Source organism: Sorex araneus, chromosome 1 (genome assembly GCF_027595985.1).
Source record: "Sorex araneus isolate mSorAra2 chromosome 1, mSorAra2.pri, whole genome shotgun sequence".
Lineage (NCBI taxonomy): Eukaryota > Metazoa > Chordata > Mammalia > Eulipotyphla > Soricidae > Sorex > Sorex araneus.
Window position 1 is genome coordinate 297,655,124 of NC_073302.1, and position 27,722 is coordinate 297,682,845.

At 57.3% G+C, this 27,722-nt stretch overlaps 1 protein-coding gene across 3 annotated transcripts; it reads right to left on the bottom strand.

Annotated features, from left to right (window-relative positions):
- Positions 1-1,753: 1,753 nt before the first annotated feature.
- ARGLU1 (arginine and glutamate rich 1) lies at positions 1,754-26,256 on the bottom strand. 3 transcript variants are annotated; one of them, XR_008629380.1, is made up of 5 exons: positions 25,829-26,256; positions 19,213-19,438; positions 17,376-17,520; positions 16,866-16,949; positions 2,434-2,573 (listed from the first exon to the last, which is right to left on the bottom strand). XR_008629380.1 is itself a non-coding variant. In XM_004614052.2 (4 exons), exons 1-4 carry the CDS (start codon positions 26,176-26,178, stop codon positions 2,409-2,411), a joined length of 825 nt encoding a protein of 274 aa, XP_004614109.1. In that variant the 5' UTR covers positions 26,179-26,255; the 3' UTR covers positions 1,754-2,408. The 3 variants fall into 3 exon arrangements, 1 of the variants encoding a protein (XP_004614109.1); XM_004614052.2 differs by lacking the exon at positions 17,376-17,520 and having other exon boundaries at positions 1,754-2,573; positions 25,829-26,255; XR_008629378.1 differs by having other exon boundaries at positions 2,509-2,573; positions 16,866-17,520.
- Positions 26,257-27,722: the final 1,466 nt, after the last annotated feature.

A 27,722-nucleotide genomic window follows, 5' to 3' on the forward strand; every position in this document is an offset into this window, starting at 1 on the left:
TGTCAACGCTGGGCGAGAACAGAAGCAGGAGAGGCGACGCTGCAAGAAGTCCCGGACACAGCTGGAGGTCACGGCAGGAAGGGAGGCTCAGGAGCTGAACCTGCTCCAACTTCGAGGGAACAGGGACGGCCAACAGCAAGCCCCCCGCCCCCACCAGCTGAGGGTGCCACACCAGTGGGTCAGTTTCAAGGGTCAGTTTGTGCAATTACGCTGCAAACGCCACCGTGTAAATGGAACCGTCCTGTTACTGCTGTTAATGAAAACAGAGCCAGTAGTTAATTCTAGAACGTACATACGGAATAACTGAAACTTGTGAGCAAAGTAAGATTCAATACACTTGGAGGCAGCTGACCTAGTCCACTGGGAGGGGATTTGGACTTTCAGAGTCTGTACACAAAGGCGAGGGGACACAAATGAAGAGGACAATCACACACTGTCGGAACAGAAGAGATTGGGTGAACTTTATTAACAATCACATCCTCTTTCCCGAGCCTGGCACAGGAACAACCCCAGCATCTGAGGGGAGTCTCCAACAGCAAGCAGATACTTCCACACGTCACCAGGGAACTTACTGTCATTGCACAGGGATGTGGCAGCAAGAAATGTCATTGAAAAGGCACGCAAAAGCTGATTTCAAATATTTTAAAATATTAAAATCCAGGCTACTCTCTCAGATACAATGTTTAGTACACTTGTATAGCAGAACAATTTTTAAACATTTCCCAAAACTTGAATATACAACTTAGAAACAATGGATCTATACCAAATTAAAAAAAATAATAATAAAATAAAATTACATTTATAAAAGAAAGAACCATGAAATAAGTGAAGCTAACCTGTATTTAGAGATTGGGGGAAAAAGATGTTTATAAGCAACCTATATTTTTCAGGTGAATGAAGTAAATACTTTAGAGCAACAGAGTTCACGTACTACTAAGTCAGTTCTCATTACAGTTCATGCCTACTTAAAAATCTATCTTTAAAGTAAAACTGATTTAATTGTTCTTTACCACAGTTAGACTCACTGAAGAGCTCAAACTAAAACAACAGTATTTTTCTTAGCATGCACACAAAATAATCGACCGCACAGTCGTCCCGTCCACTGGCTCTACGCTGAAAGACTGGTGGAAATCTCTCGCAAGAACTGGGAACTATTATCTCTGCTTCGAGATGTTTCTATCGTGGGCAGCCTTTTATCTCCAGACCCTCTGCCTGAGTGATCTGATCACCAGGAAACCGACGGCAAACAGATGTGAGCACGATGAGGCCGACTCGTGCGGGGAACGGAACAGTCTTCCGTAAGCTACCAGGAGCACAACCAAGACCTTTCGAGAAAGGTGCTGGCCACAGCCAAGGCATGTCCAGAGGGCCCGTCCTTCCCGGGCCGGCTCTGCGCAGCTCCGATCCTACAGAGCTTTGGAAGCACTTTTCTAGTCTTCAAGTATAGTTTGTGGAGATAGTACTTGGATTCTAACACAGAGGCACCGTCTGAGGATTGTCTGTCTCTGGGTGCTGGGGCTACCTTAACACTGATGGCACTACCTGCTGCATCGGCATGAATTAAGGATCTAAAGATAGTCACTAAGTACTTATTCACAAGTTTACCTCATGTCCATATAAGTCCTATGTTAAAAGTGTAAGTGAGAGAAACTAGAGCAAGTTCTAGGATTTCTAAATTGTCAACCATCAAAAAAAGTAAACCAACCCTCTTTATGTCTAACAGAACTTACAAAAAAAAAATTGCTTCAACATATGAATTTAAGACTTTACTTTATTCAGCAAAATCATTTATTTACACAGTGGGGAATGCTGGTTTGATTTTGTCAATGAAATAAAAACAAACTGAACAGAGACAATACTGAACTGTTTATATTTGTATCCGATCTGACCCACGTTTTCCTTACCTGTATCATCGGGGACATCAAGAGCAACAGTATCAGAGGACACGGCTTAACAACACCCCACGCAGGCCCAGAAATGCAATGACCAACTTTTTCTTTTTTTATAAAATATATAAAAAAACAAAAAGTCAGCAAAACCAGCATCGTGACGTGGCGAACAGAGTATGACTCTGAAGTCAAGGGGCAGTGAAAACCTTATCAGACCATCCCCGGCCCCCACAGTGGTCTGCTGCCCCGGAGACCGCCCGGCGGAGGTCAGAGACGCCCAGGAGAGAACTCTGTCCCTCCGAGCAGGCGGCAATGATCTGATAAGGCTTTGACCTGTCCAGGTTAGGGGGGCGGGGCGGGAGCGGGTTGCAGAGCACAGCCCCTAGTAGAACAAGCTAACTTTCCAGATTCTCCAAATTAAAAAAACAAAAACAAACAAACGAAAAAAAAAACCACTTCAACATGAAGCTACCATACAAAGTTTTTCCATTTCTCTTTGTGAAAGTTCCGAGTCTGCGGTCAGTCCTGGGTCTTTAGCGAGAAGGACAGTTTGGGCCTGGACTTCCCCTTGCCCAGGATCATTTTTTGTTCTTCCTTTTGCTGACGCTGTCGCTCTTGCTCTAGTTTCATCCTTTCCTCATGAATCTTTCTTTGTTCTTCAACAATTCTCAACTGTTCTTCGGCCTGAAAGTTAAAAAGTAGAACTTAAGACCAAATCTCTGCTCCTCCCGGCTCCGGTTAAGGACACGCTCGGACACTCACGGAAACCCGGGGACCATTCAGAATCACCTTCTAAAAAGCTTCCCTGCGGCCACACAGAAGTGAGTGACAACAATGGAGAAGGCAGGAAAGTCCTATTTTTCCAAGTTTACGGGCTGGGGGCTGGGGCGACACCTGGCTGTGTGCAGGGTTCACTCCTGGCTCTGGAAGGAATCTAGACGGGTGGCCTGCACTATTGCCCGACTGTTCTTTTGGCCCGTTTAAAAACAAAAAACAACCAAACAGGGGGCTGGACAGATGCTATGGCTGAGCCGGGTTCAACCCTGAGCCCACCGGGAGTGACCCCTGAGTGCAGAGCCAGCAGTCGGCCCCGAGCCTGGCTGCCTGCCGCCCAGGTACCTGCACAGAAATGCCCCCCAAGCCTGCCTGGGACCCCGGCGCTATCTTTCCATCCACTCCCCTAGGCCTCTGGAGCCAACGGCGGACGTACTGAGGGTGCATTAGACGGACTATCGCCACCCCATCCACAGTGGAAGGAAACAGACACCTTCTGAAGAAAGCGCCCCGGGACCAGGATTATCAACACACAAGGAATGCTCGAGACCTCTGGCCTCGGGGGGAAGAACAAGCAGGCTCTTTGGGCCTGGCTGAGCATAAAGACCCCTGGTACAACGACCCCCGCAAGGACCTGTGTCCCTCCCCAGCACGGCTGGCCCTTCTGCCGCCGAGCAGGAGGCCCCAGCGGGTCACGCGCCCAGAAAGCCGCGGTAAGCCGGGCATCCCCCATCTCTTGCCGGGACCACCCTCTCCAGTGACCCGCTACCAAAGCATCCGCCCTGCGCCTCCCCAGCCCGGGCACCCCTGAGGAGGGCCACTTCCACAGGCCCACGCGGACACCTTCCCAAACGGCCACGGCACTCAGCACGGGGATGGACACGCTGGCGACTCCGAAAGGCTGCAGGAAAGTCCATCAGCTGAGCACGAACGAAACCACCTCCGTCGTGGACCGGGGAGCTGGTGCCAGGGACTGGCCACCTGTGGGGCCTGGCACTGATCTGCCAACGGGGCACTGCAGTGGGCGCTGCCCCAGCGGCCACAGTCTCTTCTGCCTTCCGGGATGAAGCCCCTCTGAGCGGCTCTGCATTCAGGAGCTTTTTTTTTTTTTTTTTTGGCCCAAAGGGACATTTTCAGGGTGGGGCATGGGGCCACATTCTGGCAGCCTTTGTTCATGGGGGGACCTGGAGCAATAGCACAGCGGGGAGGGCGTCTGCCTTGCATGCAGCCAACCCGGGTTCAATTCCCAGCATCCCATATGTTCACCACCAGGGGAGATTCCTGAGTGCAGAGCCAGGAGTAATCCCTGAGCATCGCCAGGTGTGACCCAAAAAGTAAAAAGGGCAGGGGGATGGCGGGAGGGATGCTGGGAGCACTGGTGGTGGGGAACAGGCACAGGTGGAGGGGTGGGGATCACTGTATGACTGAAATGTAAGCACAGAAGTTTGTAAGTCTGTACCTGTACCTCACGGTGATTGTCAGTCAATCAATCAATCAAAGGTGAATACACTTAATGTGCCCACTTCATCTTGAAGACGTTTCCGTCAGAAGGCTGAGCAGTAGCACAGCGGGCAGGGTGCTCGCCTTGCATGCAGGCGACCCGGGTTCAAGCACCAGCACGCCCCAGCATCCCAGAGCCAGGAGCAAGCCCTGAGCACCAGTGGGTGTGATGCCGAAATTAACTCCCCCTCCTCATCCTCATTCACCAGCACTGCTGCCTCCACGAGGCTGACCTCAGCTTCACGGTCCAGGCCGGGACGTGCCCCTGCCCCTGCCAGGCCACGGAGAAGGCCCCGTGCGGGGAGGACGGCGCGTCAGGGAGCGTCTCCCAGAGTCCAAGTCCCAGCCACGGCTGCCCCGGAAGTGACTGTCTCTGCCCCGCGTCCCTCCGAGGCCGACTCTCCTCCCTCCTGACAGCCGGAGCTGCTCTCCCGCGGCCCTGGTTCCAGCCCCGCCCCTGGACACCCCCAGCACAGCACAGTGGCCTTGTGACTCGCCTGGCCTTGGCCGACCTTCCCGGGCCTGACCCTGCAAGGGGAGGCGACCCCCCTGAGCGGCACGCGGCTGCTCCACCCCAGGACCCGTCTCGGGTCGTCACCACAGAGTCGCGGTCCCCAGCACCCGTGAGCAAGTCTCGCGCTGACCACCCTGTGACGCTGTCATCGGTCACCGGCGTCTAGGGCAGTAGCTCGGCGCGTACAAATGAATCAGGGGGAAGACAGACTCGACAGTGGCCGGCCAGTCTCTGCTCCTGCGGACCCAACACCCCCCCACCAGCAGCTTAGAAGGTCGGGGAGAGCCAAGAACATGGGCCCTCGGCCCGAGATCAGTCGTGCACCGGGACGCTCTCTGCAGCAGAGCAGAGCCCGGCTCCCCTCCCCACCACACCACCAGCACGGAGGGACCTCGGCCCCTCCCCGAATCACACTGCGGGGATACTCCCCCCTGGAGCCCACCCTCTACTTGCACGCAAGCAAAAATCAAACCAGGGAATTGATGCCAATATAATCTATAAAAGAACCCACCAACACGAAAGTACTCACCAAGCCGGAGGCTCAATCACACGCCAGAAGGGGATCCCGAGTGAGAGGGACCCAGTTCCCAGTTCCGGGCTGAGGGCAGGCCTGGCTGCGAGCTCGCCCGGAACAGGCCTGGGGCCCCACGTGACTGAGCCTCGAGGCTCCAACCGAATCCAAACCCGAGGCCCTGCCGAGCCGAGCCCGCCTGCCCCAGAGCGTCCCAGCCAGGGACTAAGAACGCTTCCTCTCCACGTCATTCACGACTGGAGGAGAGCGAAGGACCAACAGTATGTGTCACCCGCAACTTAGGTTTGAAAAAGGAGAATTAAGAAAAAAAAAAAAAGCATCTACCTGAATATGCATGGTAAACTCTGGAAAAGGAAAGACAGGATTGAAAATAACTTTGAATTGGAAGGAAAGAGGGTGAAGTGGGGAAGCCCGCCCAAGGGGAACTTGATCGTCCGTAAGCTGTGAACCATCCTGATCTGCAGGCTTATTAGAAACGTCTTTCCTTTTTAACTGAATCACCATGAGATACACTGACAAGCTTTCATGTTTGGGTTTCAGTCACACAATGACCGAACACCCACCCCTCCACCAGTGCCCAATCCCCACCACCAATGCCCCAGTATCCCCCCCGTCCCACCCTCCCCCTGCCTCCACGGCAGTTTCCCCCAGACTCTCTCTAATTGGGGGCATTGTAGTTTCCAATACAGACACTGATCACGTTTGGTCCTTTGTCTACTCTCAGCACGTCTCCCATCCGGAGCATCCCTCCAACCATCACTGACTCAGTGACCCCTTCTCTATCCCAGCTGCCGTCTCCCCCAGCTCATGAGGCAGACTTCCCAACATGGAGCAGTATTCCTGGCCCTTGTGTCTACTGTCCTTGGGTGTCAGTCTCACATTATGTAATTCTAGATTCCACAAGTGAGTGCAGTCCCTCTATGCCTGTCCCTCTCTTTCTGACTCACTTCACTCAGCATGATACTCTCCACGTCCATCCACTTATAACCAAATTTCATAACTTCATCTCTCCTGACAGCTGCGTAGTATTCCACTGTGTAGATGTACACCCCCAAAAAAAGGTCTTTCAAATAAAATAACTCCCTTCTTCAAAAACATTAGTTCTATTATTTTTTTTGTAAGAAAATGGGAGCAGCTGGGCCACAAGTGTTGGTCCTCAGGAAATGCCCCAAGCTTGGAACGCTGATGCGGGGGATGGAACCACTTTCCTCGGCTGGACGAGGGCGGTACTGGCCCACCATGTGGCCTGTCCTAGCTCTCCGGCTGGAACACAGTGCCCATGCGGTGACTCACCTTCAGTTTGCCGAGCAATCAAGAAAGCCTTGTGTGGGGGCTGGAGCGATAGCACAGCAGGTAGGGCGTTTGCCTTGCACGCAGCTGACCTGGGTTCGATTCCCAGCATCCCATATGGTCCCCTGAGCACCGCCAGGGGTAATTCCTGAGTGCAGAGCCAGGAGTGACCCCTGTGCATCACCGGGTGTGACCCAAAAGTCAAAAAATAAATAAATAAAAAAGCCTGTTTCTTCAGGCCTATAGCTGGAGGCTGATAGGCCAAAAACATCGGCAACAAGTCTCACAATGGAGATGTTGCTGGTGCCCGCTGGGGGGAGAACAGGGCAGAGCTACAGTGCTCGAGGGCGTGAGTCCTGACCTCTCTCTCCAGGGCCAAAGGGGTGGCCCCACGCAACGGAGCGTGGAGCTGCTGCTCCTGGCGGGAGCGTCTCTATCTCTGGGGCGGGACGGGCGGTGGGTGGGGGCGTGGAGAGCCAACCACGGCCTCGTCCCCCCAGCGCTCCCGCTGGATGCCGAGAACAGGCTCCCACACCAAGGCAGCCGTGCCCAGTGCTCGGGTGTGGGTCCGCTGACCCCTCCCTGCCAGAACACCCAAGCCCCGCCCGCGCCCCCCCCTGGTTCCAATGGGTGTGAAGCACTGCTGCCCCTGGGGGGGGGAGGGCGGCCCCACCCTCCACCAGGGCCCGGCTCTTTACGTGACTCTCTAAACTCTTTTAGTACTACCTAAATTCTGGACAGACGGTCCTGGCAAGTGTCTGAAGCAAGTAGGTCTTGACATTTTCTTCCCACTTGAAATTGACCAAATTTTACAAAACTTAAAACTCTCAAAGGGGGACCTTCCAAGGGCCTGCAAAGCCCCAGAGGGCCCAGCAAGGGGCAGTGCCAGGAGGGGCTTCCCCGCACACCGTCCACACGCCCTGTTCCCCTCGGCATCCTGGCACTTGTCAGAAACGCGGGCGTCTGCACGCGTGCACTCTAGCCACGGCCATGGGCACCCCGTGACTCTCCACCCCCACCAGTACACTGGGGGGAATTTGGCAAAGTCAGTCCTGACCATTAGTAAATTTTTCAGACAGTATTCCTGTATAAAGCTAAAAAAATATGCTTTAAATTTAAAAAGCAACCCGCCCCCCCCCAGCCCCATGGCAACTGGTTAATACTCCGTTGCTTCCCTGGCCTTAGACATATGAAGGGGTGTCACCCTCGGGTGCCGTCCTGAGAACCCCGGCTACTGCACCTTCTCAACTTACTTTAATCCCACTCCTGCTACCTGTATAACCTCAAATATAACAGCATAGGATCTCCGGGGATTCTGTAACTGAAGAGTTCAACCGCTTTGAGAAGCAACTGGCTGCTGAGTTTCACGCAGATTTGAAAAACAAACAGCAGCACAGCCTGAAGCGCGCTGGAGACTGCGGGAGACGCAGCACCTGTACTGCAGCGCCCCCCGGGAACTGCTCGAGTCGGGGGGGAGACACAGAACGCCTGCTCTCACCGTGGGACACAGAAACCCACAGCACGAGCCGGAAGAACAGGGGCCGGGAGGACTGGCCCCTGACTGGCAGCCTGCCCCAAGTGTGGAGGGGGCGGGGGGCCGGTCAGGACAGAGAAGGGAGCACTGCGACAGTGTCAGTTGGGACTGATCACTTGGGCAAGAACCGAGTGCCCAGAGGAGGTAAAGGGATATGCGGGATGCCTGGAGGGAGGGGGAGGGGGAAGAGGGAGAGAGGGCGGGAGGAGGAGAGAGGGGGTGTCTGCCAGAGGCAGGTGGGGAGGGTACCTGGGCAGCTGGAGGTGGGAACGTGCATTGATAAAGGATCGGGTGTTAGCACATTCGATGACTGAAACCCTAAAACCCGATCATGAACAATTTTGCTGTGTATCTCATAATAATGCAACTAAAAATATATATAAACATATAGCACTACAGCACTGTAGTCCCGTTGTTCCTCGATTGGATCGAGCGGGCACCAGTAACGTCTCCATTGTGAGACATGTTACTGTTTTTGGCATATGAATACGCCACGGGGAGCTTGCCAGGCTCTGCCGTAGCTTGCCGGGCTCTCAGAGAGAGACGGAGGAATCAACCCCGGGTCAGCTGCGTACAAGGCAAGCGCCCTCCCCGCTGTGCTATAAACATAAACAAGATGTCTCTGACAGCACGCACTGCGTCCATGGACTGGGTTCCTTTGACCTTCCGCGTCCTGAACACTCTTTCCCTGGGCTCGCGTCTTCTGTCCTGGCCATTCATCATCTCAGGGGACGTCCCTGCTGGCCAGCACGGGCTGCCCACGCCGGTACCCCAGGAGGCTCTGGGTCCTGCAGCGTTTCTCTCCTGGCCTTCATCCTCCACCTCCTCCCTCCTGACCGCCTGCCCCACTTGCCCACTCCCCTTCGGACAGCGTCCACTGCCTACCGCCCGGCCAACTCAAGCCCGTCCTGACTGGCCGTCAGTGGCTTTCCTGTTCCTTTCTGTCCGGGGGCCTCACCCGCTGGTGCCCAAGCCTCAGCCCAGCTGTCGCTCAGGGGCCACCTGGCTGCTGGGAAGAGCCTCTCCCCTCTCCTAGTGGAGTCCCGGCGACACTGAGCCTCTACTAACACGGCTCCGTATGGGGGACCCGGACGACTCCTCCAAACCGCACGGGGGCACTGGAATCCGGCTCCAGCCACCCCTAAAGCTGGAAGGCACACCCTCAACCCGCCCCCAGCACCATCCTGCCGCACCGAGCAGTGAAGAATCCGGGCGGGAATACTCCAGACCCCAGACCGGGCCACCAACACCGGGGTGCCCTGCAAGGAGAAGGTGCAGAGTCCCCGCCTCCTCCAGATGGAACCCCGGCGACACCGAGCCTCTACTAACATGGCTCCGTATGTGGGACCCGGACTATTCCTCCAAACCATGTCCTTTCCTGATATGCAAAAAGCCACTCGGGAACGCTCCTCCGGCCCTGAGCGGCCGATCCCAGAGGCACACAAGCCAACCGCGAACAGCAGCAGTCGGCAGAAACACCTCTGGACTTAATTACTAAAATAACAATTCCAAAACTGCGGCCGCTCTTGCGGCCTTGCAACCTCATATGCTCTTATCAGCAAAAGGTAACAAAGGATCTAATGATGCCTTTTCCGCAGGTCTGATTGTTGGGGGGAAATTCCCCAGTAATTTCCTGTCAAAATTGATTGCAATCAAAGTAAGAGAGAGTAGCGTGAAAATCGTCAGTCACGCAGGCAGGGTGGGGGGTGGGAGGGAGGGACACTGGGGTTCTTGGTGGTGGAACATGTGCACTGGTGGAGGGATGGGTGTTGGATCACTGTATGACTGAGGCTTAATCCTGAAAGCTTTGAAACTGTTCTCACGGTGATTCAATAAGATAAAATACAAAATAAACAAATAAATAAATAAATAGAATTAGTGCTATATTTAGATACGGCTCCGGCCTGGCTTTGCTTCTGTCCTTCGAGCCACCGTACAAGACTTCACCTACCATGGCTGGCAATACGTGCGCTGCTAGAACACACTCAGCGACCATCGTCAGCTCTCCACACTGGGACAGGGAGCCTCTCCGGGCGGGACTCCCTCTCACCGAGCCACCATTTCCTTTCGCCTCAGAGTGACGCGCTGGCATCCGCACGTGGTGCCACCCTGAAACCGAAGCGCCCGAGACTCCTCTCCCCAGGGCCCGCCCCGGCAGACGCATCGTCCCTGCCCACCCTTCAGTCTCTCGGCCTGGCCCCGGCCACCCGGAGCCTCTCTGGGACGCAGAGCCCCCTTGGCACCCCCGGGGTCACCCGTCCCTCCCGCGCCCTCTCAGCCCCCGGTGGCCACCAACTTTTCTTGGCTGCTAGACACGTGGCGGTTCCCCCTTCGAGGTTGGCGCCTCCCCACGCGCCTGACCTGCTGCCTGCCCCGAGTGGGCCCTGGCGTCCCTGTCCCGGGTCCCCCACGCCCTCCTGGCACCACCTCTGCCGAGGAAACAGTCTCAGGAACGTCACAGCTTGCCCGAGTCCAGCAGCTGCTCAGACAAGGGCTCCCCGAGCCTCCCTGACAGCCTCACACTGTCCGGCTCTTGTTCCGACGGCCGAGACCCCGTGGGCCACACGCACGACGATCCCCTCAGCTCTGGCAGGGGCGAGTCCAGACCCACCCACCGTCTTCCTTCTGGACCAATACCAGCAGTGAGCCACGACATTCTCTGAATCGAGATAGCCTGGGCTGGAGAGATAGCACGGCGGGGGGGGCATTTGCCTGGCACACGGCCAACCGGGGTTGATTCCCAGCATCCTGTATGGTTCCCTGAGCACCGCCAGGAGTAATTCCTGAGTGCAGAGCCAGGAAGAACCCCTGAGCATCGCCAGGTGTGACCCCCCCAAAAACCCTCTCCTCTCCAATGCTGGTTCCTAATCTGTTCTCCCCCCTCACTTCAGCACTTCCCCATTTATACTACAAACGGGGAGGGAGAAACCAGAAAGCGTGTTCTTTTTGTTGTAGTTTGGTTTGGGGGCCACACGGGCGATGCTCGGGGGCTGCCCCTGGCTCTGCACTCAGGAACTCCTTCTGGCAGTGCTCAGGGGCGTGTGGGAGGCTGGCACCCAGCCCGGTCACCTGCTTGCAAGGCACACGCCGTCCGAGACGGCAAGGAACACCTGGGGTCTGCTGGAGGCGGGTCTGCGGGGGAGGGGAACCCAGGCTCCCACGGCAAGGCTCCAGTGCTCCACCCCGCCCCCCAGGCTCCATGCCCACCCAAGTCTCCCTGCTGTGGAGGGCAGATGGGCGCGGCACCACACCCCTGGGCCACCCTGACCCGTCTGCATCACCGCGGACACTTCCTGTCACAGCTCACTACTCCCCTCCCGGTACCAACTCCAGAGCCGCGGCCGTCTCCCAGCTCTGGAACCACGGCTGTGCCCACGGCCAACCCCAGAAGCACAGCCGTCTGCACAGCAGCACCCTCAGGATGGCAGGGTGCAGCCAAGCCAGCAGCAGCTCTGGCCGGACCCCCAGGCGGGCCCCCCCCCCGCCCCCCTGCCTCTCAGCCCCTGCCCGGATGCCGCTGCCCTCACACCCCTGGGCTCTGCCTTCACCGCCCCGAGTGCTCCCCACAAGTGACCCCGCCTTCCAAGGACAAGGGCACAACCCTTGGAGGTTTGTGAAGAGCACAAACCCTTCCAAACAGCACTGAGAGATCGTCTCACACCAGAGACCGGCACACACCCAAATGACCAAGAGTGACCAGTGCCGGTGTGGATGCAGGGAGCAAGGGTCCCTCGTTCACTGATGGTGGCGACGTCGACGGGTCCAGCCTTCTTGGAAAATAATACAAACATTCCTCAAAAAAATAGAAATTGAGGGGCTGGAGCGATAGCATAGCGGGTAGGGCATTTGCCTTGCATGCGACCGACCCAGGTTCAATTCCCAGCATCCCATATGGTTTCCTGAGTGCAGAGCCAGGAGTGACCCCTGTGCATCGTTGGGTCTGACCCAAAAAAGCAAAAAATAAATAAACAGATAAATAAGATTTAAAAAAAAAATAGAAATTGAGCTCCCACGTGACCCAGCAGTACCACCCTGGGGGCCCAACACATGGCAGAAACGCCATCTGCACTCCTGTGTTCGCTGCAGCACTGTTCACCGTAGCCAGAACCTGCAAACGACCCGAGTGCCGAGAACAGACAACTGGGTGGAAAAACCATGGCACGTCTACACAATGGAATACTACAGTGTTAGGAAAAATGAGGTCATGAAATATGCCTATAAAGGTACGGACCTGGAGAGTACCGTGTCAAGAGAAGAGTCGGAAGGAGAGGCAGACACAGAATGACTGCTCATTTGTGTATATATGAAAAATTAGTATGAAGCTAATATCCAAGGCCAGGGAAAACAGAGGCCAGGGGAAGCGGTGAATGGTTGGAAATTACCACAGGCAAGTGAGGGATGGAGGGTAGTTAAGAGAGGGAGGTCCGTTACGACATTAGTTGGAAATGATCGCTCTGGACAAGAACTTGGTGTTGAAGGGAGGTGAAGGGATAACACGGCAACCTTCCAGCATCTGTATTACACACCACGGTGCTTAACATGGGAGAGGGAAGGAGAGAGAGAGGGGAGAGGGAGGGAGGAGAGAGAGGGGAGAGGAAGGAGAGAGAGAGAGAGGGGAGAGGGAGAGGGGAGAGGGAGGAGAGAGGAGGGAAGGGGAGAGAGGGGAGGGGAGAGGGAGGAGAGAGAAGGGAGGGAAGGGGAGACAGGAGAGGGGAGAGGGAGGAGAGAGAAGGGAGGGAAGGGGAGAGAGGAGAGGGACGGGAGAGGGAGGAGAGGGGGGGGAGAGGGAGGAGAGAGGAAGGAAGGGGAGAGAGAGGGAGGAGAGAGAGAAGGGAGAGGGAGGAGAGAGAGAGGGGAGAGAGAGGGAGGAGAGAGGAGGGAAGGGGAGAGAGGAGAGAGGTGTCTGCCACAGAGGCAGGCTGGAGTGGGTGGAGGGAGCCTGGGGACTCGGTGCTGGGAGTCACACTGGTGCAGGGACGGTGTGGAACACTGTGTGACTGAAACCCAACCACGAGCAGCCTGGAATGCTCTATCTCATGGTGATCCAATACAAGGAAAAGTACTCAGAAAGCCCTCGCTCCTCTCCGCAGAGCGCCGTGCAGCTGCGGTGAGCTGCGTCCCCTTGGCACACGCTCCATGCAGGGACTGACTTCCCCCTCCAACCCTGAGGCTCCGCGTCAGCACAGCCAACACAGCACACCTTCCTGCGCGGCAAAGGGGAGTCTCAGCAAGAGGGGAGGGGGGAACCCTCTCGTATCTAGAACTTATAATCTGCAGAGATTTTAAAACTTTAAAGAATGCCCCCATCCCCGACTAAAGTTAATCTGTCTTCCCTCACTAACGTTTGCCTCACACTAGGCTCGGTCTGACTCCTGGTGTGTCATGGCGGTCCCCTCGCCAGCAGGAGGGTCCCCCACAGACGTGACCTGCTGCACAAACTCTTTCTCCGCTGTCTCTCCCCTGAGGAAGACACACACACACACACACACACACACACACACACACACACACACACACACTGCAGAGCCACGGGCGGGTCCCCAGGTCCCATGGTGTACGTGCTACCCTGAACCAAGACAAGCCCCGCACTGACAAACAGCTCTGGCGTCACCCACCAGCCCGAGGCGGGAGCCCCTGCGGTGACACTCCCCAGCTCCCCCGGCCCGAGAGGGCGGAGAGGCCCACCGAGAGCCCAGGCAGGAAGGAGCCGGACGACGTCTGGGCCCACGTCGCGAGGACCCTCCAGTCCGGGTGTGGGTGAGCTGGACCCGGCGAGTCACTTCTGTGAATGTCAGGGAACCGCACTCCAGGCTCGCCCGGGGACCCGGCCCTCTGCCAGCACAGCCAACCGGGCGACTCCCAGGCCCCCAGGAAGGCGGGGACACCACAGAACCCGTTCGCACTTGCCCCGCCCCGCCCCGACCGGGGACGATTCTGGCTGCACAGAAAGCGCCCTGGGGACAAGCCCTGGCCCACGCGCTCCCCTCACACAGAGAACCCGCTGCAGCAGAGAACGTGCCGTTGGCTCAGAGTCAGGGGGTTTCGGGAAACCTCCCCAGTCCTCCTTTGTCCTCATGTTTTCAAAGCGTCTCCCCTCAGGCACCAAACTCTTCCCCCACCCAGCTGCCAACCACAGGACCTTTGTCCCTGCTCCCCCCCCCACCCGCTGTGTTAATCCCAAACTCAAGTTTCTGAACAGACAGAGATACTTGGTGCTTCCTCTCAGGCCACTTCCTAGCAGCAAGAATGAATCCCGTTCTGGCTTTATAAAAAAACGATGAGGCAGCAAAATTCACTACTACTGGGGCTAGAGCACAGTGGGAAGGGCATTTATTTACCTTGCATGCGGCCAACCTGGGTTCGATTCCTCCACCCCTCTCGGAGAGCCCAACAAGCTACCGAAAGTATCTTGCCCCCACAGCAGAGCCTGGCTAGCTCCCCCTGGCGTATTCGATATGCCATAAACAGTGACAACACGTCTCACAGTGGAGACGTTACTGGTGCCCAAATCAGTGAGCAACGGGATGACAGTGACCGTGATTCTTTCTGGCTCACACCCAGTGATGCTCTGCACGCAGGAATTGTTTCTGGCGGTGCTGGAGGGGCCATATGGGACGCTGGGGTTGAACCAGGGTCGGCCGCCTGCCAGGCAAGTGCCCCACCTGCTGCACGGCTGCTCTGGCCCCAAAGTCTCACGAGACTTTCTCGAACACAAGCTTCTCCCCCGGGTGTCTCTGTCCCTAGACCTCTCAGAGACGAGCAGCGCCAGGCGCGCAGGCGCGGAGGCTCTGAGCAGCCGCCCCAGGCCCGGCTCTCGGCCAGTGTCAGTCCGCAAATGAGTGAATCCGCAGTGGGGAAACCAAGGCTACGTGTGCACAAGCCCCTCCCGGCCAGGCTTCGTCTTCTCAGTATCCCCTGGCGTCTTGCGGACGCTGAGGTCCGGATCAAACCCGCGGCTGAGCCGGCAGCCGCCCTCCCGCAGGCACACAGAGCTGCCCCTCCTGGGGGCCCACAGCACGGACGCAGGGAGGGTTCCCGCAAGGCCGCCCACCTGAGCCCGACCCCAACTCCCGTCCCACCAGCGGGGGGACCTGCTTCAGCGTCACCCCCGGCAACCGCGCCTTGAACACCAGGAGCCGGGTCTCGGACGCCCACCTCCAGAGCCCCAGGGAGGCTCTCCCTCCCTGCACTGGGGCCGTCCCCCGGCCTGGAGATGTGCGAACACGTGCTCACGCCCTCAGCACGAGTGCCAGGGCCGCGTCTCATGAAGGCCGTCAGCCACTTTCCGGGGCTGCCCGCTACCGCAGCCGCCTGGGCAGCAGCTCCCTCTGGCCCGGGCAGGGCCGCAGGCCGGACACCCCATACTGGGGCACTGTGTCTGGGTCTCCTAAATGCTCCCTGTTCTGTGCTCTGCACTGGGGGGTCACTGCTGACGGGCTCGGGGAAGCCCCTGCTCAGCCCCCAGCCCCCCCCACCATGCCCTTGTTTCCCCGTCCATCCTCCCTTACCTGGAGGACACAAGAATGGGGGCACCCCCCATTCTCAAGAGACCCTGTTCCCCTCTCGGCAGCGCCCGCCCTTCGACACACAGCTCACCTCCGTCCTGTAAGCACCCGAGTTATCCCAAGGCCTGTGACGAAGCTTACACGTTGGCTTCATCCCCAGGTCAACAACGGGAATGTCCTACTCTGCACTCGGGGGCCACCTCGGGCAGGCTCAGGGGGCCCTCTGGGGGTGCCAAGACAGAACCGAGGCCGGCTCCAAGCGAGGAAGTGCCCTCCCCGCCGTACGCGGGCCCCGAGCCCTCTGATGTGTTTAAGAGTATTCCTCCATGCACGGAGTAAGCTTTCCTGCCACCTCACAGAAGGATGTTTCTCTATTATGTCGATTTTCTATTAGATTCATCTAGTCTTTAGCGCTTTTCGTCCTCATACTTGTGAGTTCAAAATATTTTTTAATGCGAAAGCTTTAAGGTACTAAAGTTTGATTCCATCCTTAATGGTCCCAGAAACTTAAAGGAAAGAAACATACAAGTACTCCAGAGCTAGAAGGGAAAAACAAACACCCTAGGGGACACTCCTATAGTGGCTCCTCTATTAAACTGCTGTTGCCTTTTCACATTTTTACAAGCATCTAATTCTCTGAATTCCACTTTAGATTCCAAGGGAGTTAGGTAGAGACGACCGCTGGACTAGAGCTGTTCCCGACTGGACTCCACGGGACGTCAAAGAACGCCCACCTTGGAGATGGTCAGACTTCCTTGTCAAGACCCTGAATGAATGGTTTGAGGCCCTTCGTGCTCCCGCATCGAGCAGACGCCATTGGGCTACACTAGCACTCGACAGGAACGAGTGGAGACGTTACTGGCGCTTGCTCGAGCAACTCGATGAACAACGGGATGACAAGTGATACAAGGGAAGTGGTCACCAACTATGTACTACCTCTATATTCTGTAGAAACCGGCAACAAGGCAATGAATAGAAAGTGAAAGACATCATTTTTAAGCTGCTTTAAATACCCCGAAGTTTGTATTATTTGCTTTTCTAAGGGTTTAGGTGTGAACGATGTTCAGATAGAGACAAGGAAAAAATAAAAAGGACTGGTGATACCCCAATTCCCTCCAGGAGATCTGTTTCCTACCGCGATGAATTCCAGAAGAATCTCCAAACAGAATCCCTGGATCGCTCCCAGATGTACCCAATCCCTCCAGAAAACGCGAGGCTAAAATCAAGTCAACTATCCCTACCTTTGTGGACTCTAATCCCTTAACGTGGTTCCAAGAGCGGAAAACAGGAGAAAGAGTACACAGCCCAAACGGCCCGGCACACATACCAGTTTGGCTTGTGCTTCTGCGATTTTTCGGTTATTCTCTTCCAGTATTCGCTCCAGCTCCTCACGCTTTGCCCGCTCTTCCTCCTAGAGGGGAGGACAGGTCGCGATGTTAGGGAAGCAAAGTGTTTCTCCTTCCTGGTCAATATTCACTAAGCTTCCTCTCAGCTGCTTTGATCTGACTTACAGGGCAGCCGTACAGCCGCCTCCTGTCTGACAAACGACAACTGTGCAGCCACTAAGACTCGTCCCTAGCTTCAGTTTACATCAGCCCGCCCAGTCCACACAGCAACCGACTAAACCCTCCCTAGTCATCGTTCCTGGCAATTATTACTAGTACTTTAATATCACACAAATCAACAAGGACAACTACAAAACTGGAATAGTATTTACCAAATTAAAAAAAGTAATATATAAAATATAAATAAAGTGAATATTTGTCTCACCAATCGTGTATACCTACGCATTCTTTACCTATACTCCTTTAATCAGCATTAAAAGTTGGATATTTACTGTCTTGTCCCGCGTCCTGCAGAGACTGCTCCTCAGCTGCCACACGCGCCAGCTTCCTCTTTAAAATGATTTGTACTGTGAGCGTGGCAATACCTGCACCGGCAGCCCAGCCATGTGTAAGGAACGACATACAAGGGAGGCTGAGCTGGGGGATGCAGATGTTTATGGTAGGAAGGAACAAAAAATGTAATTCATCATTCCTAAGGCAAACAATTAATAAGAAAAATACATTGACTGTTAGTGAAAAATACAAATGGTAATCCATACTCCATGGAACTAAGGGCGTCTTCCGGGGGCAGATGGGCCGGACACTCGGAGGTTGACCATGGCTAAGGGCAGCTCATCGTGGCCTCTACCGTCTGAACTGAGACTCAGGAATCCGGGGGGGCGTGGTCAGGAACTAGAGCTCTGCCGCTTATTTGTTTTCGTGGAGTTTAATGAGACTCTACAATACGAGCTACATGGAGACTGCTGCCTGGTCTGGGCAGTTCAGATCACAGCATACAAATCAAATGACCTCAGTATTTGGAAAGACTGTCAGAGGGTTGTGTCCGTGTGAAAAAAAAAAAACTGTTAATATGAAACAAAAAGCAAATGAAGAGAAAAAAATCTTCCTATGATTAATAACTCGCTACAGGACAGCACTATTACTCCAAAAATATCTTTCATTATCAAAAGCAATGACATGACTAGAATTTCATACACCGGCTGTATGGTCCGTGATATACACTACATACATACATGTATATCCAAAGACAGCACAAGAGAAACACATTTGAGACATTAAGCTTTCCGGAAAGCAATGAGGTTTAAAAAGAAGCCAACATGCCTACAGTGATGCCAAAATTAAAAATGACGAAAAGTCAAGGTGTTTTGAGCCAAATGTTGACATCGAAGAAAAGAAAACTACAGGATTTCCCATGCCACGTGCCAATGAAATTCATATGCATTATGCGGACTCTGGTGAGGGACACTCGGTCCTGCGGGGGCCTGAGTGTCTCAGGACCCTCGGGCGGTTGGGGGTCCTGGAGTAATCAGTGCAAACAAGCCAGAGAGCTTCAGTAGCAAATTACTGTCTCACAGAAAGACATTTTCCACTTCTGCTCCAGCTGCTGATAAAACAAATCATGGGTTTAGCTCGACTCCAGACAAGGACAACCTGTTCCTTCCAAACTCTCTAGAGGAAAAAAGGAGTTGTTAGTAGGTACTAAAAAAGTGGATGAATCTGGACATTTTTTTCCTAAAAAGATTCCTTGAAACACATTAGGAAAATGGAGGGCCTCGTGGTCGGAACGCTAGAATTAGTCCATTTGTCGAAGCAGGGCTGAGGGGTCGGGGCAGGGGAGAGGAGGCAAGAGGAGAAGCAGAACACCTACGCCTCCCAGCAGGCGCTGTCTCTCAACGGTAGCCCTGCGCTGTGTGTCTGCCTGAGGCCGAGCGCCGGCACAGACCAGTGTGCCAGTGTGCCAGCAAGGCGGAAAGCAGAGAACGTAACCGCGGGTGCCGCCTGGCACCGTCCCTGGCCCGGCCCTGGCTCCCTCCTCCCGGCCCCCGAAGAATGTAAATCCTGCAGCCATGGCAAAAGTTTCAAACACGTCTCAAATATGTAAGCCAGTTCCGGTAAATCAAAAGTCTCCTTGAATAAGGTTTACGGAAGTTAACTTTTAGGCATCAGCACTTCTGAATAGGCTAAAAAATGCACTTTCGCAGCAATGTTACGTTTAGACGAGAAAGGAATTAGTCTGTATTCCATCTCTCTCCGAGCGAGCAGGAGGCACACCCAACACTGAAAGTTTTGCCATGGACTGTCTCTACTTCCCCAACGACCGAGCGTTACCTCTCTGGCCTTCTGGGCTGCAAGCTCAGCTTGTCTCTGTCGCTCGAGCTCTTCGAGCAACTGCTTCTCCATGATGCGCTTCGCCTCCTCCACTCTCCGGAGCACTTCGCGCTCGATCTCATCCTTCCTCTTCTCCAGCTCTTCCTCCACCCTCTTGGCCACCAACTCTTCCACTCTTCGTGCTGTTTCTTCCTCGATGAGCTTTTCTTCTATTTCCTGCTGCCGACTAGAAAAGGGAAACAGAAAAAAAGGACGTCACACGGCGGAAGACACCTCGCAGAAATCAAGCTCGGGGCGGCTACAAAACACCAAGCCTGCCCACGGAGCTCAACGGCTTCCCACTCGTCTTCACAGTAACAGCCAACGGAATGACAGGGACACCTCGTCAAGTGACAGAGACACTCCATACACACCCTTCTGGCTCTCTTACCTTCTAAGTACAAGACTACTGGTACGAATAAGAGGCGCATTAATTAATTCTCATCTAACCACGGCAGGAAACAGGTAAATTACTTTTGTTATCACGTATATCACAAAAGGACCTGCTGTTAAATACACAGATCTGCTATTCGCCAATCTGCGCTGAAGGCTGAGCTCCAGAGAAGGAAGGAGAATCATGAAGCAATAAACTCCAACCAGCTCATCAATGCACTCTCCTGACAGATTTCAGACTGTTGGAGCAAGCACAGGGTGTTCTGGGGTGAACGTGAAGAACTTTCCAGATTCTGAACTTATTCCCTTCACTGTACCTTTCCTTTCAATGACTTTTGACTGAAGACTTCAGGGGATTACCAAGTGGATAGAACAGTGCTTCATTATCAGTTCTATTTTAAACAGTTCAATAAAGCACGGCCTTTTCAAATGTTTTAGGTACTGTGAAACAACTGATTTCTTGAGATGAAATTCTGCCTGAAAACAAGTGGCTTTTAACAACAACGCGCCGTTCTGGAGACCTGGACCTTTCGTCCCACTTAGCCACGATGAGGAGTGTCAAGGTCGAGATGATAAGTATTTGGCAAACACACCATAAGTATATTCGGTGACAAAAATATTTTGAGTCAGTGGGAAAACATTAAAATCAACTCCACTTTTTTTTGCATGGTGGCGAGGAAAACTTCAGATGACCCGTGTGTTCATAGTTCATTTCTAATTTCATCTCAACAGCATTATTTGAAGCTATTGTTTCAAGTACATGAAATAACTGAGTATTTATTTCACCAAAGCTGAGTTGGTAAGTATCTGACAAACACACCATAAGTGTTTTTGGTGACAAAAATATTTGAGGCAGTGAGAAAACATTAAAATCAACTCCACTTTTTCACATGGTTAGGAGTTCATTTCTAATCAACAGCATTACTTGAAGCGATTGTTTCAAGTAAATGAAATAAACAAACAAATGAACCCAAAGGCTCTGAAGCAAATCCAGAGGCCAACTTACTATTGCTTCAACTGTCTCATCACAAAATTTATTTAAACGCGTGACTCCCTGCTGATGGTACTAGAGGCATGACAGACGACCTTCTTCAGACATATTCTGAAGGTCTAACGTCCACGTGTAAGAGACAACGGTCAAAGCCTTTGTTTCTGAGGCATCTCTGAGCACCCCAGTCCACGCCCACCCAAGACGCCTGCCCCAGGGGCCTCTCAGTGCCACCGGGATCTGCTGCCAGCTCCACTAGACTGCACCGCCAGCCCCGACCGAGTCACGGGCCTCAACGTGGGAAGTGTGCCACGCTGAAAGGAAATTTCCCGGCAGTCTAACCCCGGCAGATTCAATACCAACCAACCCGCGTACACCTGGCATCGCCATAGACTTCTCAGGCAGAAAGCTGCAAGCACAAAGTTATTTAAGAAGCCCTGTGCAACAACGCCGTTAAGGAGAAGGCTGAGTCACTCGAGATTTCAAAATACGGAATCACTAGAAACATTTCTTTTATAAAAAAAAGTGACTGCAGGGGGCTGGAGCGACAGCACAGCAGGGAAGCTGTCTACCTTGCACGTGGCCAAGCTGGGTCTGATCCCCGGCATCCCATAGGGCCCCCTGAGCACTGCCAGGAGTCATTCCTGAGTGCAGAGCCAGGGGCGACCCCGAGCATCACTGGGTGTGACCCAAAAAGCAAATTTTCTAAACAATTGTATACTACATTTCAAATGCAGAGTGGAAACAGGACTGAGACTGGGTCTGAATGGACGTGCCGGGGTCAGGGCCACGGCCCTGCCTTCACTTCAGCATGAACAAGGACATGTTTCTAATCCAAGGTTTAAGAACACACACGTGTACAGCCGGCCCTTATGAACTCAGTGGATGTACATCTTACTGGATTTTACTAAGTCTGAAAGGGAACTTCAAAACCTCAAAAAAAGCGATAGCACAGCGGGTAGGGTGTTTGCCTTGCACACGGCCAACCCGGGTTCAAATCCCAGCATCCCATAGACAGTGTTCAGTGTCCCCTGAACACTGCCAGGAGTTAATTCCTGAGTGAAGAGCCAGGAGTCAGTCCTGTGCATCGCCGGTGTGACCCAAAAAGGGAAAAAAAAAAAAAACCTCAAGAAAAAAATTAAAATTTCAATATGGTTTAACACAGAGGTGACTCGGTCAAAGAACGATCATAAAATGTTCAATAATGGTTCAATTCAAATACTGAAAGGATAATGTCAGTCAACACTTCCCACACCAAGTACAGGGGAAAGGAGGCGAGTCTCCCGCTGGCTCACAGCAGAAAAGGTGCCAGGTCACCTGGAGAGCTTGGCCACGCGGCGGGACCGTCCGCAGGGGGCCTGCACGGCGGGGCCGTCAGGAGGGCAGCCTGCAGGCCCGGTCAGCACTCAGGGCAGGGGCGGCCCTGGCCCAGCTCCTCACACCCCCCCGCCCCCGCTGGCCTCAGCAGGGCGGCAGAGCTCCCCTTACTGATGACCAATGTCTGACTGATGGGGAAGGGCAGGCAGGTTCCCGGAGGCCTTCCTGGGGGAGAGGAAGACCCAGCCTGGCCACTGACCCCTCAGAGCCCTCACGCAGCGGCCCTGCCAGCCCACCCTTGAACACTCTGGGGGCTGCGTCCAGGCCAGAGAGGGGCCGCAGAGGGGCCGCGCGCTGGTCTGGCACCGGGCCCAGCAGGCTCAATCCCGGGACCCCGGACGCTGCCCCGAGCACAGCAAGAGTGAGGCCCACGCACGGTGCCCAGAACAGGGAGTCGGGGCCTGGGAAGGAAGCAGCCCAGGGTCGTGGTGCACGCGAGCCCCCTGGCGCTGCGGGGCACTCCGCCCCCCTCCCTCCCTCCTGCACCCCTCCCCCGGGCTGCCCTCCCAGACACGCGCCCAAGCCCAGGTCAGCTCAGACAGAGCCCGGTCCCACTGGGGAGGCCCCGCAGCGGCTGGACAGCACCCCTCCCGCTGCAGCCGCAAAGGGCCGGCCGCCCCCTCGCCCCGGGAGCCCGGCCACCCCCAGCCACCGCGCCGGGGCCCCCCAGCCACGTCAGCCTTCCACGGACAGTCGGAATAGGGCAGCCAAGGACCAGCCAGGTGGTGGGGTTCGAGGAGAGCCCCGCGTAGCGCTGTGCCCAGCCAAGGGGCCCCCGGCCAGCACTCAGCCGGTCTCCACGGCCCCCCGCACCGCCCGCAGCTCCAGCCGGGCCAGCGGGCCCCGTCACCAGCCCCCAACCAGCAGGAGACGCCAGCCCAGACGCGGCAGAACCACCTCGGCCCTCAGTGAGAACCCGCGGGTCGGGACGCGGCTTCCTGGGGGCCACCTGCCCTGCAGGCCACAGGCTGGACTCGCTCGGGAACGATGATGACCCCAAACGACTCCCACCACGGCGCTGGGCGTCTCAAGGCCTCCGGCCCCAGAACCCAGGAGCACGCTCCGCACACGCTCGGAGGAAGCTCATTCCCACACTCAGGGCGGGCTCTTCAGTACTCCTCCAAGAGTCACCTCCACGGGGGCCGGTTTCACTCGGGACTAACTCAGGAAGCCCCGTCTGTCACGCAGCTGACACCAGCCAGAGGCGGGGAGCGACGCGGCTGGAGGAAGCGCTTCTGCCCTGACCGCAGGTCACTCCCCGAGGCCCGCAGGACCGCCACCAAGGCAGGGGAGCGGAGGGAGGGGCGGCAGCCCAGGAGGAAGTCTCACTGGAGCAGGGGAAGGGACTCCCGCACCCAGCCTACACGGCATCAGCTTGTCGGTCTGCCAAGGGCCTCTGGCTGCATCTCTGAGCAGCCTAAGTGACCATCGCCGCAGCCTTCCTGCCCGCCGGGCACCGCCCAGGGACAGGTCCTGTCCCACTCCTGGGCAGCTGGGGGACCGCCAGCTCTCAGGGACAGTCCTGTCCCACTCCTGGGGGTGGCCGGGGGACCGCCAGCTCTCAGGGACAGGTCCTGTTCCACTCCTGAGGCGGCCGGGGGTGACTGGCCTGGGGCCTCAGACTTGGAAATGGCGGAGCACTTGGCCCGGCTCTGCCAAACTCCCCAGCTGCTTAAGGCAGTGGCCGGCTCTCAGCTGCCCCCCCCACGCGGCCGGCCGGGTCCCCGTCGTCTGCAGGAGCTGGTCTCCCTGCTCTGCGGGTCCCCCAGGAGACCCCGGGGCTCCCTGCTGGAGGCTGCGGCAGGCCGACCCCAGCCCGCGCGACTCCCTCTGCTGCCCACGGCTCCCCAAGGTCAGGGCTCCCTGACCCGCGCCTGACGCGCGCCAGACACCGGCAGCTGTGTTGCAACAGCCACGGCACGACCAGCGCGCAGGGAATCCTTCCTCCCCAGGTTCCACGTGTCCTCGTCCCGGTGACGCTTCAATCTGTCCCCTCCCGCCTGCCCCCGCATGACTGAACTGCGTGCTCCCACCCTGCTCAGCAGCCGCGATCCGCCTCCCACAGCTCAGCTCCGAGCCTCTCGCCTGCTCCCAAGGGGCCCTGCCTGCTAGGATGGAGCTCGCGCTGCTCCCAGGACCTTCCTGAGACCCCCAGGCCCTGGCTCTCAGGGTCGGTCTGAGACCCTTCGCCCCAAGCCTCTTCCCCCCTTGGCCCCGGGAAGGGCCCCGTGCAGTCCTTCTTAATACCGTTCTGCCACTTCTGAACTCAGGACATACTGCAGCACGCACCGACTCTTCTCTTCCAGGCTGATCGAGACCTGGGGCGTGAGATCGAGCACCTCCACCAGGAGCCCCCGCAGAGCCCGGCACTCACCAACGCTCAGAGCAGGGAGGATGACCTAACCAAGGGGGATTAGCAGATGCCTACTTCTGCCCATCCCGAGGCCTAAAGCCCAGGTCTCTGCCCGCCCACCCCCCCCACTATTTCCCCAGGCACTGTCCAGTACTTGATGGACTGTGGCACAGTCCAGTACTCGATGGACTGTGCACACAGCTCACAGGTGCCCGAGGTCTGTCCTGTCCTCCATCCCGAGTGAGTGGCTTGGTTGGCTCTCAGCCCGGAACTACCTAACTTTCCTCATCCTGGTGTGTGGCTGACAGCGTGACTCTATTATTCCTCGAAAAGCCAAGATTTCACTTGTTCTGCAACTTCTTTCTTTAAAAAAAAAAAAAAGGGGGGGGGGAGAAAGACCCGCTGTGCTCAGGGCTGAATCCTGGCTCTACCCAGGGGTCACGTCTGGTGGGGGTGGGGACATGGGCGCACACGGGGTGCCAGGGGCCAGCCGGGGTGGGTGCCTGACAGCAAACGCCCGACCTGCTGCACTGTCCACTCTGGCCCCGAGCAAGTTTTTGCTTCCTAGTGAACAAATTACTCTTATGCTCTGAACCGCCTCACGTGGTCCTAAAGGTGTGCGTGTGGGTGACATCCGGGAGCTAGGACTCACCCACGCCCCCAACACTGAGCTCTACGTAACCGAGGCTCGGCGTGAAATCACTGCACTAGTGTCCCCGGCTGTCACTGGTGCCTGGGAGGGAAGGGGAAACCGCACACAGGCGCCTGTCCCTTCTGGCCAGAGCCTTGGACCCTTGCTCCACGCCGGGCTTCTCGGACAAGCTGCACGGGAACCACCTGTGTAGCCCAGCGCCGACCCCGGAGAGTCTCGGCCAGGCCTCGCGGACGCTGGGCATCAGCATTGCTTCCCAGTGGGGCCCGGCACGTGACTCACACCTGCGCGGCAGCCGGGCCTCCGGGCAGGCCTCTGGGGTCCCCGCACCTGCCCTGGACCCAGAGGCGCTGGACGGGCGGCTCCCGTGCGGGGACGGTGCCCACCCTGTGCCCTGACTCTCACCGTCCGGGCGGGGGGCGGAGGCAAAGGGCTCCACGCGCAGCGGCGGGCATGGGGGTGGGGCGCTGCACCCAAGTTTGCTGCGGAGGGAAAAGTCAAGGCCGCGCGTGCAGGGGGGAGAAGCTAGGGGTCGGGCTGGGCCCGGGCAGGTCGGGGCAGGCCACACGCATGTGCATGCACACACACACACACACACACACAAGGGCACATGCACAAGCACACGTGCACACACACACGCACGCACAGACGCACAGGCACATGGAAACGCACAGGCCCATGCACACGCGCTCAGGCACACGCACATGGGCAGACGCGCGCTCGGGCACGCGCGCACTCGGGCACGCGCACTCGAGCACACGCGCGCACTCGGACTCGGACTCGGGCCCGCGCCCCCGCGCCCCGCCGCGCTCACATCTTGCGCTGCCGCTCGAACTCGGCCTTCTTCTCCTCCTCCTCGCGCTTCTGCTTCTCGTCCAGGCTGCTGCGCTTGCTCACCGTGCGCCCGAAGATGTCGATGCGGTCGGGCGGCGACGCGCGCTCCCGCTCGCGCTCGCGCTCCCTGCGCGCCGCCGCCGCCGTGGTGGAGCGCGAGCGCGAGCGCGACTCCCGCCGCCGGCCGCGCTTGCCGTCCCGCGACTTGGAGCGCTTCCGCGGCCGCTCCTTGTCGCGCGAGCGCGAGCGCGAGCGGCTGCGCTTCTTGTTGTGCTTGGAGCTCTTGGCGTGCTTGGAGCGCGACGAGCTGCGGCTCCGAGAGCGGCCCATGGCGCCTGCCGCCCCGCACAGGCCCCGCCGCGCCGCTCGCCAAGATGGCAGCTGCGGCTCACCGGCCGCGGCCCACAATGCCCCGCGCGCGACGCGCCGCGCCGCCCCGCCCCCCGCCGGCCCGGCCCGACGGCGGCCGAGCGCGGCCGAGCGCCGCCGAGTCGGCCCGAGCGCGCTCGGCTGCTTCCGGCGGGGGCGGGGCCGGCGGGACCGCGGGACGGCCGCGCCCCGCCCCCTCCCGCCCGGCCCGCCCGGCCCGCCTGCCGCGCCCCGCCCAAGGGCGGCCGGGCCTGGCCCCGGGCGGACCCGGCGGGTGGGCTCCAGCGCGGCGGGCTGGGCCCGAGCTGGCCGCCGCCGGCGTTTTCCAGGAACGGGCCTGGCGGGCAGCCCACGCCGGGCAGGGAGAGCAGAGCCTGGAGTGCCCGGGGCCGGGCTGGACGCTGGGCACTGAGCAGGGCCAGGAGCGCCCAGGCCGGGCTGGACACTGGGCGCTGGGCACTGAGCAGGGCCAGGAGAGCCCAGGCCGGGCTGGACACTGGGCGCTGGGCAGGGCCAGGAGCGCCCCAGGCCGGGCTGGACGCTGGGCGCTGGGCGCTGAACAGGGCCAGGAGCGCCCAGGCCGGACTGGACACTGGGCGCTGGGCACTGAGCAGGGCCAGGGGCTCCCAGGCTGGACACTGAACGCTGGGCGTTGGGCAGGACCAGGAGCGCCCCAGGCCGGACTGGACACTGGGCGCTGGGCACTGAGCAGGGCCAGGAGTGCCCCAGGCCAGGCTGGACACTGGGCGCTGGGCACTTAGCAGGGCCAGGAGTGCCCCAGGCCAGGCTGGACACTGGGCGCTGGGCAGGGCCAGCAAGGCCACGGGAGTACCCAGAGCCAGGCTGGCCATTAGGCGCTGGTCAGCCCCAGGAGTGACCGAGGCTGGACGTGGCCAGGGGCTGCAGGCTGGCCCGCCGCGGCAGCTTCCCACTTCCTGGCCGGTGTTGCAGCCCCGGCTGGTGCCCGGAAGGCCCTGGACAAGGGAACTGGCTCCCTGATGGTTACCGAGACCACCTGGCCGAGACCACCTGGCTGCGAAGGGCCTCGCCACTCCCAGGCAGCAGCAAGCTTGAAGGGCCAGAGAGGAGGAACTCCGGGGCAGAAGGAAGATTGGGGGTGCCTGTGTGGCCAGCAATAACCTGGGAAGAAAAGTCAAGGGTTTCCTTGGAGGGGGGGATTGTGGGGGCCACACCCAGCAGCGTTGTGGCCCCCGAACCAAACTGGGCACGCAGCATGCAAGGCGAGTCCTGACCGGGACCGTCTCTGCACGCCGCAGACATGGACAGTCCTCAGCACGGCGCCTGGACCATAATTCTATTTCTTTTAATATTAATTAAATGATTGAAAGACTTGTCTCCTCCACGGTGGCAACCAGGACCGTAAACTGTCCCACAATAAATCCTAATAAATTGGGGACAGAGAGGTAGCCCAACAGGGAAGCCGGGTGGGGCTCAATCCCCGGCATCCCAGATATCCCCCAGACCCCAACAGGAGTGACCCCTGA

What these genes read in the sequence shown, in the direction of transcription:
- ARGLU1 (XM_004614052.2), bottom strand. Translation starts at nt 26,178, where the DNA reads ATGGGCCGCTCTCGGAGCCGCAGCTCGTCGCGCTCCAAGCACGCCAAG. An exon ending in TTCGAGCGGCAGCGCAAGAT is followed by an intron (nt 19,439 to 25,828) that starts GTGAGCGCGGCG and finishes TCCCTTTTCTAG; the next exon opens with TCGGCAGCAGGAAATAGAAG. An exon ending in CAGAAGCACAAGCCAAACTG is followed by an intron (nt 2,574 to 16,865) that starts GTATGTGTGCCG and finishes TTTAACTTTCAG; the next exon opens with GCCGAAGAACAGTTGAGAAT.